Below are 12,623 nucleotides of genomic sequence, written 5' to 3'. Positions count from 1 at the left end.
ACCAAAGAGTCAGAGCCTATGCACATGGGAATTTTAAGAACATCAGTTCCAGTTCCAGTTCAAACCAGATTTCTAGTTTGAGAATGAGTTACTGTTGGAGACCAATAAGCTAATGCCAGGCACTCTGGAAAGGAGAGGCCAAGAGTTTGCTTAAGATTTCCCTGGGCCAGACATCCTGAATATGGAAAATTTTTGCAGCAATCTCAGAATTGTCTCTTTGCAACAAGATTATTGAAAAAACATAGTAAGAGAAAAAGGAAGAAGAGGAATCTCTAGTTCCCACGGTTCTAATCTCCTGAAGTACAGGGACTTGATCTTGTAGTTTCTTTGTCTAACTGAACTACAAGTAACAAAACTGCTGTGGAGAACAAACCAAAACTAGGAAACATGTCCAACAATGTGACAGACATGAACATGGTTCTGGCTAAACATAATGAGAAATTATAATACCCTTAAAAAGTAACCAATATACTCTTCCTATTATGGGCAACTATGACAACTATGCATTTCGGGAGAATTTATGTGCCCTTAAGTCTCTCACAGGGACTATAATGACACTAGTTAACATTTATTGAGTACTTTCCAGGTACCTTTAGAAGAACCATTATGATCCCACATTATAGAGGGGGTGAGCAGGGAGGTTTGGAAACTTGGTGAGGGTAACAAAACCAGCAAGTGTCATTGCCAGGACATCTGGTTCAATCACCTAACCCCTGTTCCCTATTGCCTATATGAGACTCTCATTTCTAATTAGATTACATTCTGTTTTCCACAGAATATTAATTTATAGAAAGCCTACATTTAAAAAAAAAAAAAGAACTCATGCTGGCCTTCCAGGGCCCCTGGCCTGGCTCACCTTGGCCTCCTGGAGCCCCGGTCCTTTTTTCATAAAGCCAGTAGTAACATTTCCATGCCCTCAAGACTAGGACTGAAGTGGAAATCTGATTGGATTATTGCTTGGCTGATCAACACTCTGAGTGCCTTCAGAATCAGGTCTGAACAAGAATCTTTATGGTCTGGTCCCCACCTTTCACCTCTTTTCTCATTTCTTGCCACTTCCCCCTTTGCGTTTCATAGTAATGCCATATGACCACCAGTTCCTTGAGGACATGAGGCTCTTCACTCTCCTGTGTCTACGCAATGCCTTTACCTTTGTCTGGATTGGGTCTTCTCCTTCCACTGTCTACAGGGGGCTCCTGATCACTGCTCAAATCCTTACTCTGGTTCCATCCTCTGAGATGCCTTTCATAGATGACGGGCCCCTTCCCTTCCGGGCAGACCCATCCACCGCCTTTCTACAGCCTCCAGACCTGGAATGCATTTCTACAATCGCCTATAAACTCTGTTTTTGCTTTTCTTTCCCCTGCTGGAATATATTAAATGCCCAGGGTTAGGTAGATTAGTATACCCAGCACAGGTCTGACACTCGGACTGACATGGCATTTAATAAAGTTGGCTGCTTATAAATGATGTTTTTACAGCTTCACATTCTGTGCAATTTCCCAAACAAACAAAAACCCAAACAAAACAAACATTGAATGTTATCCAGCAGAAGTCGCACACAATTTTTCCCCACTAATAGAGATCATACCCAGTTGGCTTCAGGTTATATTCTTCCTGATACTTGACCACAGTCCAATAAATTTTAGAAGAAATTTTACCTTCACTGTTGGTACTTCATTAAATAAAAGTCCTAGGCATGTCCCCTGTCCAAGGCCTTCCCTGTGTGGAAAATGGCTCATACCTTTATGCAAAGTACTGCCCCCTTTTCAGAAGAGTGTAGTAATTTCCACATAGCCTTAGTCTGCTTCTGATGCACAATTTATGTCATCATCAATAGCTTTAACATTAAGTTCAAATCTTCACTAATACTAATATGATTATAAATGAGTGTATGGTGCATATATAACACCTATGATGTATTTTTAATCATTAGAAGATATGATGATATAATTATTTTCCACTTCTAGGTGCCATCTGAGGGCAAGAGTATGATCACACTATAGAAACTTTTTAAGAGTACAAGTCACTCCTTACATAAATCAAACCAGTCATATAGAGATTTACATGAGCTCTTCTCTGTCAGGAGAGCAGGGAAGGGAATGCTGTACACTCACTGGTAGGTACTGAGGGACTTAGCATAGAGCTTCTACTTGTGGGATTTAAAAATATGACATTTAAAGATTCTGAAGGGGAAAAATATCCACACAATCCTGTCTTTCATATTTATTGACTGTTCCCTATTCTTCCTTGTTCTTTATAATCCTTGCAAACATATAAGCATACATATAGTTTTAGGTAGTATATTTAAAACTTTATGCTCAGCTATTTTTGTTGTTGTAACATTTATTTAACTAGTCCCCTATTAAGGGATATTTGTTAACTTCTGGTTTTTCATATTAATAGTTAATGATGCATAAATAACTGGGGGTAGGTAGATCATTTAAAAACAAAAATCAAAAAACTCTTTCTTTAGAATAAAAGTCTAGAGCAAGATTTTAATGTTCTATGTAAAATGTATATAATATACTAAAATTGCATTTCAAAACACTACACTAATTTATAAAGCTCCCCAAACTGTTCCAGATTCATAAACCCTGGCAGTCCTAGGTTTTAGAATTCAATCTCCATTCACCCCTAATTTAATAAATGTAAAATGATCTCTCATTGTTTTAGATGAGATTTGACATTGTTTTAAATGAGATTTGACATTTCCCCATGTGTTTATTTACTATCCTAAGACATGTATCACTTAAGACATAAGATAACACCTAATACAACTGAGTGAGTTACATGAACAAAAATTGTTTATATTTTCATTACAATAAGTTCTATGAATCACAGCAACAGTAATCTTTCTATCTCATACCCTCTTTCACAAAAACGACTCTCGAAAAAGTGAAAAATAAAAAATTAATATAAAAGTTTCACATCGATCTTTTATATATATTTACATAGTAACTACCAATACTTTTTAATTACCCCTAGATTTTACAAATTCCTTAAAAAAAAAAACTGTTGAGACTATTAGAGATGTCCCATTTCTTCCCACTTTGCGCACCTTCACCTAACCCTCTCCCCCTCCCCCCCCCCCCCAGCCTTCACCACACTGTTGTCTGTGTCAACATAGGCTATGCACGTATGTTCTTTGGCTAATCTCTTCACCTTCTTTTTTCCAGTCCCCCAACCCCCTCTGACCTCTGTGGGTCTGTTCCATGTATTCATGCCTCTGTTTCTATTTTGTTCATCAGTTTATTTTATTCATTAGAGTCCACATATTAGTAAGTTCATATGGTATTTGTCTTTCTCTGACTGGTTTATTTCAATTAGCATAATAATCTCCAGGCCAAAATTCCTCATCAGTAATAAATTAATTTAAATTGAATTATTACAGTAATATATTTTAAGAAATAGCATATATCATCCATTTCCCCAGAGCACCAATGCAGTATCTGTTAGGACTACAAAGCTAAGAGGAATTAGGTTGAAAAGGAAACTCTAGGGGTTCTATAGAGGGATATAGAGCAGGGAGCATGTGTGGATATGTTAATTGTGTGGTCAGGGAAAGTCTTCTTTGCCTTTTTAGAAAAATTACAGTATTGTCAATGCTTTGGAAGTCAGCACTCTGACACCAACATAGTAAATTCTTAGAGCCTATAATTTCTGTCTTTGTTCCTTAAACACAAACATTAGTTATTCCTTTGTTTTCAACAAAACCTTGTCTTAGCACTATAGTTAACAATAAGATTAGGTTCTGTTCCCAAAATGAAAAGCTATTTATATATAACTCAAAGCATGTTTTAATATGAAAACAAGTTTTATTTGGAAGCTGGATTCATGGGCTGGTCCACAGGAGCTTGCTTAATTGATGATACATCTAACTGAAGTACTAATTGTAATTTTTCAATGACATAAAAGTATTATTCCCAACATCTTTTCCCGGAGGAAGATACATTTATTGTCACTGTCCTGGATGCTGAGAATCTGTGGAACGTCTCAGCTAAGGCCCCAGAGGACATTCGTAGGCATGGATGAACATGTACTTCTAGACTTAGATGTGGGACAGAAAGCTAATATGTCTGGAGAGGGAAATGTATCCAGTTAGTTAATAGAAATATAATGTTAAAATAGAGAAGTTGGGGAAATATGAGTAAGTCAGCAAGACAGTATGAAAACTGACAAGCCAATGAGAAGACTGCTCAATGTTTACACTCCCATGAACAAAGGAGTGTGAACCTAGAATTCAGCTGAAGTTTAACCAAACGCAGCAGAAGAAATAGCAAGCACCAGTCCCAGCTGCCTTGGGAACAGGGACCCTTCCTCAGGTTAATGATTCTATAACAAGAAAAGGAGCATTTAAGTGAAGTGCACAGTAATCACGGGCAGAGCAGCAGGAGCCTAGGGTAGTGCTCAGCAGCGGGTGTCTCAGGGGTGGGCGGTCTTTGCAGGAATACCGTGGTCAATGGCTGAGTTCATTAAGTGGAATGTGTGGGTTATAGATACAGCACTGACATGAGCCTGAGGGTTGAGAACATCCCTGGTATTGCAAAACTTGCTGATGCTCCCAAGGGCTTGCTTACAGAATTAAATAATTTACTAGTCCTTACACTCTCTGACCATGCTGCTTAGAAGGAATCTTCTAATGGAAGGGGGTAGATAAAATAATACCTTGAAAAGCCAAAGCACCCTAAAATCAGCGGCGTAGAAGAAAGCACAGTGGGATGCCTAAGACAATAAATACGCCCTTCACAAGAAAAGCCTTTACCCGCATCCTCCCAAATGAAAAGAATCAAAGACAGTTGTTTCCTAGTGGGCCCCGAGGGTGTGGCCAAGTCTTGCTTTTAATAAGTGAATAATAGTTAGTATATATATTTTAAACGGTACAGTCATGAAAGCTGTGCTTAGTTTCAATATTTCAAAACTTACCTCTAAATGCACTAATGTCCCCATAGTGTACTTGTAGTACGAAGTATTTACTTCCAGTCTCTCCTCCAACTCTGAATCCAACACCTAAAGGTTTACAAAAGGTGAAAAATTAATATTTTAGAAATGGAGGCCTAACATGGAGCTAATCTCAGGTTAATGATCTGTGAAATCCAAAGGGAAATAAAATAGCCTATTGCATATGAAACCGTAATATGAAAATGAAAATAAACTAGGCATTTTCTGATAATTTCTAATATAACTATCAATCCTCTCAAAGCTCTGATAGAATTCTGTGCATAGTTCCCTCCTCAGAACCAGGGTAACCACCTACACCTTAAGAGGACAATTCGCTCATTTTGAAAGGAACAGGATAAAGCAAAACAAAATTATTTTCTTGATTATGCAAGACATTTTACTTTGTATATATTCATATTTATTTTTATTTGCTGAGTGACTATAGGAGCCTCTCAGAAAAATTACTTTTCTTTCCATATGAAAACAGGTACCTGCAAAAATGTTACTGAGGAAACTGTTACCAACTAGATTAAAAACTCCAGTATGCCAATAAATTTTTTGACTCTGAAGGGATCCTAATAGTCTTACTATTAATAGAGTTTGCTAGTAAGCTAAAAATTATCTACCGAGAAAATATTGAGAGGTGGAGAAATATTTTTCTTTCTGCTCTACTAATAGGTCTTTAAAATGTCAACAAATAAATGACAGACCCCCTTATTAATTTCCAAACTGGCTTGGTGGTGGCTGCCTGGCAAACTGTAGAGAGGAACCTGAAGCAAAGCCAAACAGACGTCAGTTAGAGCTGACAGGAGTTACTGAGGCGGAGAGGACTATGTACTTAACAAGCCCCCTTCTGCGCTCCCCCCCCCCGCCCTCTCCCTTTCCCCACCATGGCAGACCTATTCTGTAATGGAATGGTGCATCCACTTTGATATTAAGAAACATTAAGGTAATAAAAGAGAGTCCGATAATTCACTCACACATTGGAAGCCATAAACAGTTAGAGGTGAAGTCAGAAAGCCAGTGAGGTTTGGCATCCTCCTAAATACCCAGGTTCCAGGACTATAAAAGAAATCTGTTTGCTGAAGCAGCAGTTTCTTTCATTCCTGGCTGTCCTGGCCCCTGAACCTCTCCCGCTGGCCAGAACCAATGTACCCGAGGCCAAAGGTGTCTTGAGGTGAACTTGGTTGTTTTCTATCTAAACTGCCATGTAGGCAAATTGCAGGGAGAAAGAGTAACTCCCTAATGAAACCTTTTCCATACAAATCAAGCCATCCCGGTACTTTCTTAGTGTGGAACTGCGAACAGAACATGTCAAACACTGCTGGAAAAGGACACATAATAAAAAGTACTTTGGAATCAGAAATCAAGCAGCTTAATGTGAAACTGTCCAAGAGGCCCCAGAGGTACCTTCGGGGAGTCTGGTAGGGGGCGCGTTCCTTGCCCAGGCATACAGGATGTTGGCCTTGTCTGTGCAGGTTCCTTCATCACAAAACCTGAAAGAAAGGAAAAGCAGCCATAAATAAAGATTCAAATAGTAAAATGCATACATCACTCACTGTGAAGGGGGGATAAGAGAAAATGTATAAAAACAAAGTAAAATACTACATCAATATATTTTTATTGTAGTCATATCAGCCTTAACAACCTAATAAAGACTGAAGCAATGAATATTTTCAATGTGGGGAAAAAAGCATATGCAAAAGGAGATTTTGTTTGTTTATTTGTTGGCTAATGTAAAACAATTCTGTGAGGTAGCTATACAATTTCTAATTCAGTATGTTCATATGTGGAATGTACATGAAGTAATCAGGTAGAAAACTAAGCATCACATAGGGAGTCTGAACAAACGAAAGTTAATGCAGAGGAAATTTAAAAGTGGGCTAAAAGGAATGGCACACCTTTCCCCTTTGGGGATCAATGTTGTAAGTCTTTGGCTGTTGCAACAAACAGTACACATGCCTACACTCATTTGGGTGAACAATACAGGGATCACAGGCAGAAAGACATCTGGAGGTGAGTCCCAGAACCTCCCTTAACAGCTGGGTATTTTGAGCAGGTCCATTGGCAGACATGGCCCATACAGAAACCTCTCTGGAAGGGCTGCGATGGTGATGTATAAGGCACCAGGTACAGTAACTAGCACTCTGGCACCTTTATCGCTAGATCCAATTTCATAAATGGTAAGTTGACTCCAAACCACATAAGCCCCAACCCCCATTACACTATTTCTCCTAATGTGTTCTGTTATAGAATGGTATTTGTTCAAAACCATCATTAGGTGACATTTTTATAAATCTTTTATAAATCTATGCTTTGAGAAATTAGCACCAAGCAAGGTCAGAATCAGGAGTTTAGGCAGATCTGAAAGATCTGAGGACAATCACGGACAAGGTCAAGCATTCACCCTACAAATTTACCCTATAAAATTCACCTTGGGCAGAAGGCTGACTCACAGAGAAGAAAATGTGTACTGCCCCTGACCTGGAGGGAAAAAAAAGGGCAGACTCTAGGGACTCCCTAAAGAGGTTAGAAACCAAGGCAACAAACCTGAGAACAGCCAGGGCGCAATCAAGAAAACCATTGGTGCGAAGTACCTTCCTACTCAGAGGAAAGGACTCCTAACCTGATTCTTGCTTGTAGCCAGAAATAGGGTGCAATCGGCATTGAGTGCAGACAGCTGTGACCTGTCTGAATAAAGGGTGAGGGGGCAGGAATCAGGAGGTCCCCACAGGTTACGTACAGCAACTATTCTTGCTTTTTTATAAGTCAGGCTGCAGAAAGAAACTGGGTAATGTGCCATGTAAAACACATTGACCGGTGAGTTCTTACTGTTCACTGTCAAGAACGATGTACTTACAGCGAAGGATCATCACCTGACCATGTGAGACACCACGCACGGGAGCAAACGTCTGGGACGTCCTTATGCCAAGTGTGCTGAAAGGCTGAGGGTCCTGGACCGTGCCCAAAGCACTTGGCCTCAGGCTACAGTGACTTAAAAATGGAGATTGTCTGATGCGATGAACTTAGTATCTCACTGCTGTCAGCTACTAAAATGTCAAGATCTGCGTGACAATTTTTATAGCTTTCAACAAAGACCATGAATGTACAGTGCCTAACATCACTGTGACGACAGTCTTAGTTTAAGCAAGATAATTATTTCCTCTGCTATGGAAGGTGATTCAGTGCGTGACTAGTAAGAACCAGAAGGAAACAGTGAAATATAATCGAGAGAGCTGGTTTAGTAAATTTTTCTCAGTGACATATTTGATTATGTCACTCGCTGGCACAAAATCTTTCGAACGCTTCCCAAGAATCACAAACAGTGGAATAAGCTCAGAGAGTTTTGGTAACTGCCAAAGGTCACGCAAGTGGAGCCATGATTCCAACCTCTGGCTATCACACCTCCTTCTGCCTCAGTTTGTGAGAATGGCTTGCAGGCAGAGAAAGGTACTATCTGAAGATAAGCTTTGATGACTACTGTCGTCTCTGCACTACCTTGCAATTTGTGTATGCAACTTCTAAAACCAAATCCTACATCAGTTCTTCTGACTTATCCATTCTGGTAAAAGAGCTGCAAAAGCAAACTTCGGTTTGCTTTTCAAAATCCCATCTTATGATTTTTTAAAAAATGTACTAAATTCAAGACTGAGCAAAGAATGATTCATTGGAGGGAGCTGGGATGTTGAAACGAATCCTAAAACCTAGTGAGTGAGAGGACTAAGGAAGAGGAAAAACAAGAGGCCGAGAGCAACGGATTCTATAGGGAACAACACAAGAGAGTGGCAAACAGCACTGGGCTCCAATCCCTGCACCTCCTCATTTTCAGATTCCCATTTCCCATTTTAAATAAAAATAGTATCCTATTTTCCTCCACATCAAAGGAATGACAGGATAAAGTGGACATTGTGTATTTTGGCTCTCCAAAAAGGGTCTTAACCAAAATAGAATTTTTACTATCCTTATTTATTATATAATATATATTTATTATGTTTTAATAAATATATTAAAGGAAGAGGGAGAGAGAGATGGAAACATCAAATGATGAGAATCATGGATTGGCTGCCTCCTGCATGCCCCAGCCAGCAACCTGACAGGGAAACCATGCATGATCTCCTGGTTTGTAGGTTGACGCTCAACCACTGAGCCATGCCGGCTGGGAACTCTCCTTACTAATAAGAGTCTGAAGGTTAGGAAGCAATGTAACCAACCCTTGATCAATGGCTGTTGTAATTTCAGGCCTCATCAACCAGGCTCCTTATTCTTTTAGCAGCTTCTCCTAAAGGCTCCTCCAGATTAAGCCAATTAATTGTGAAAAGATTCACATAGCTCCCTTGTGGTTTCCTAGTATTCACTGCAAAAATGATGAGAATTAACATTTGAAAATAAAACCATTCCGGATTCCTGAACCTTTGCTGTAGAACCTTTTCACCTCTAATCCATGGGGAGACCATTCAGATGGCACGAATATTTTTAGACTATGCCAAGAACTGAAAAGTGCTAGCCTGTCATTTTAAATTATCCAAATAAAGCACAACCGACTGTTAAAAAGTACTCTCTGGTTGTAGCTTTTAAAGGCTATTTAAAATCCAAGGTTACTCAGGGAAGATCAGAAATGATAACTCATTTCTTCTTTTGGCTTAAAAAGTTAAAAAAAAACACAAACCTGTCAGGCCCTCAAGTTAATAAGTTCTCTGCCTTCTCTTCCAATTTTAATGCATTACATCTCTAACAGAACCACAGGAAAATGAATCCAAAGTTAGAACGTTTCTTTAAGAAACACAACATAAAATCAATCAATGGCATAAGTGGAATATCTCTACCTTTCAAAATTGGATCCAGTGAGTCATGTATTCAAATTTCATTAGCTGTTTTATAAAACCACAGAACATAATTTCCCATTCAGACAACCTCTATGTGAATTTCAATGCAATGGGTATCCATTAACATAATATCAGGATATTTAGTGGGAAAGCTAAACAAGAGCATCGATGAATCAGCAGCAGCCTGATAAACAGTGCCGCAAAATCCACTACCCTCCATGTGATTAGAGAAGCAATAGGGTCCATATGAGCAGTGTGTCTATTTTGTCCATGCCGAACTCTCAGTGCCTAATAAAGTGCGTGCACATAGCGCAATTTTTATTAACCAATATTTTATTAATAAATGAATAAGGATAATAACTACCATGTATTCAGTGCTCCTATGTGCCAGGCACTGTGCCAAGCACATTATTTACATCCCCTTATTTTTCATAATGGCCCAACTAGGCAGGATTAATATCCCCATTTTACAAACGAGGAAGCAACCCAATACAGTTAAATAATATGAGTGATATTTATTACAACTACTAAGGAGTAGAACTGAGATTTGAACCAAAGATGTTCTGCTTTTGAAGTTCTGGTTCTATGTTAAATGTTAGATATGAGAGTACTGTGCTATAATATTGCTATTTTGTTTAACATAAACACTAGTTTTCTGAGGCAAAAAAAAAAAAGTTCAAAATTACATAATGTTTGCTTCTATTGAAACTGTCAAAATGGTTACATCCATGACATTCTATTCTCTTAAAGGTGACACTAGTCTACTAGAAATTAGCAGTTGCTAAGAAACTCTTATCAACACCTCTAGTCCAGGCACCTAAAAATTAGCCAAGAAATATGATCACTGGTAACTAGGAGTTAGAACAAGATGCCAAGTGTATTGTAGTGATCTTTTATATTGTAGTGATCTCAATATAATATGAACATATTATAATATTGAAGTAGAATAAGGAAATGAATAAAATTAATGTTAGTCTAGAAAAATATATGTCTAACCTCTGCTACTATACTCAAAGACACACTTTACAGTGTTTAGAACAAGGAAAACGGTAGATTTTGGAGACTATATTATTTCTGTTTATATTAACAAGAACGTTATGTATATTTAACTTTAGAAGTTTGTTATGGGAGAAAACAAGAGGAGATTGCAGAAGCCACAATGTGATTCTTACTGCATAGTGTACAGATGGCAAGTAGCTGGGCATAGAGTAGATGCATAAAGACAGCAAATATCATATTCAACCAAAGGATCAATGTCATCATGAGGGAGGCAAGGAAGTTTTAACAACATCAACCCACAAAAGAGTCATTTAAATGAGTAAACAAGTGGGGTGTTTCATGCTTCTCTCTAAATATATATTTATGTATATGTTTAAGCTATTTTCTCTTTCCCTTCATCAGGGTCTGTAACCCTGTGGAGACAGTGGCATTTAAAAAGACACAGCAGGTGGTTAATAAAGAGAAGCAATGGAAAGGGATTCAAGCTGAAGCTTCAGAGGATGGTAAAGCACTAGTGCTTTAGCTGGAGAATGATTCCAAGTTGGAACAGCTAGAAACAGCCTCATTTAGTCAGTTGGGATTCGTCTTCTCAAAAAGATCAAACAGCCGATAGCAGCCATATTTCATTTGTAAAGAGTTATTGGTCTTGTTAAGCGTCTTTAGGAATAGTTTCCAAATCAAATATTAACTGCTATGACTAAATACAATTTCAGCTCTGCCTAGAAGATCACACCAAAGTACAAAGCAGGATACATAAGAGGCCTGCTCACTTTAATCATGGAATATTAGGAACACAATCCTGGGGTGGACAGTCATAAATTGCTTTAAGCCTTAAGTGCTTTACTCAGCAGAATAAAGGTACACAAGCCTGTGGGACCTCACACTACAAAAAGCCAAAGTACTCCAGGATTACTCCACATGCCAAGGCAATTTGTATGAAGAAAATACCAGGCTCTTTCAAATCCTAGAGCTCTTTGTAGTTAACCATTCATTTAAAAATGTTATCATAAGAGTAAAAAAAAAAAGTAGAGAAAGTTCTCATAAAATAGATATATGCAATATTTCAATATCCAAGATTTCCTAAAATTTGCTATTATTTTTAGTGGAGAGCAGTAATAAAGTGTATATACCGAAATGACTCCATTTTCACCACATTTCCCTACTGACCCTAGAAAGCCCCAAAGAGCATCTGCTCACCTATGAATCCTATGTAGCCAACAAATCTGAGGAACTTAGAATGCTCTGCTTTGAATAAAGTCTGCAAGCTCAAATAAAGTACAACAAGTCATGCTATAGCTATGCTTGCTCCAAGCTTGGTGCTAGTACTTTCCATTGGTCCCGTGATATTTTAATTGTTTCTTTTCAAAGCGTGAGGAAGAAGGTGTGTGGGGTGTATCTGACAGGCGCTTTTGCCTTCTCTGGGCCAGGAGAGCTGCTGCTTTTCCACCAGCTGGTCCTGATTTACATCCTCCAGAGATATGTAAATTCGGAATTGAGCACCAGGCCCACTCTAACCATAAAGGGACCACCCTACAGTATATTAAAAGGTTCACATCAATGTGTGCAATTTAAATGCACATGCATATAATTAACTAGACACATTACCAGTGTGAGCTGCTAATTTGGAATGAGACACAAAAGACTGGAATATGTGCAGAGGAAAAAAAAAACTTTAAAATTAAAATGACTACATAATGAAAACTGCTTCATGCTGTGTCTACTATTTTCATGTAAACTTAATATAACTGTAAATATATTTTAATGAACAGTAGAAAGAGGCAATTACAGAGAGCAAAGGAGGGCACTGTAGCGGTGAAACATCATCAGAATGGCTCTTTGCCTCGATATTAAAAGTGCTGC

The 12,623-nt window shown here is 38.4% G+C and overlaps 1 protein-coding gene across 10 annotated transcripts in view; it reads right to left on the bottom strand.

Moving 5' to 3' along the window:
* Positions 1-12,623, bottom strand: part of PAM (peptidylglycine alpha-amidating monooxygenase) — a 238,202-nt gene that overhangs the window by 78,510 nt on the left and 147,069 nt on the right. For all 10 annotated transcript variants that reach the window (XM_084881780.1, XM_084881786.1, XM_084881787.1 and 7 more), the window contains 2 exons: positions 6,352-6,437; positions 4,927-5,010 (listed from right to left, as the gene is read on the bottom strand). In XM_084881780.1, the coding sequence (XP_084737906.1) occupies positions 4,927-5,010; positions 6,352-6,437 (170 nt within the window). The remainder of the gene's footprint in view (positions 1-4,926; positions 5,011-6,351; positions 6,438-12,623) is intronic.

The sequence above is a fragment of the Pipistrellus hanaki genome, assembly GCF_964339955.1.
Source record: "Pipistrellus hanaki genome assembly, chromosome: 4".
Lineage (NCBI taxonomy): Eukaryota > Metazoa > Chordata > Mammalia > Chiroptera > Vespertilionidae > Pipistrellus > Pipistrellus hanaki.
This window is presented reverse-complemented; position numbering and strand designations above follow the sequence as displayed.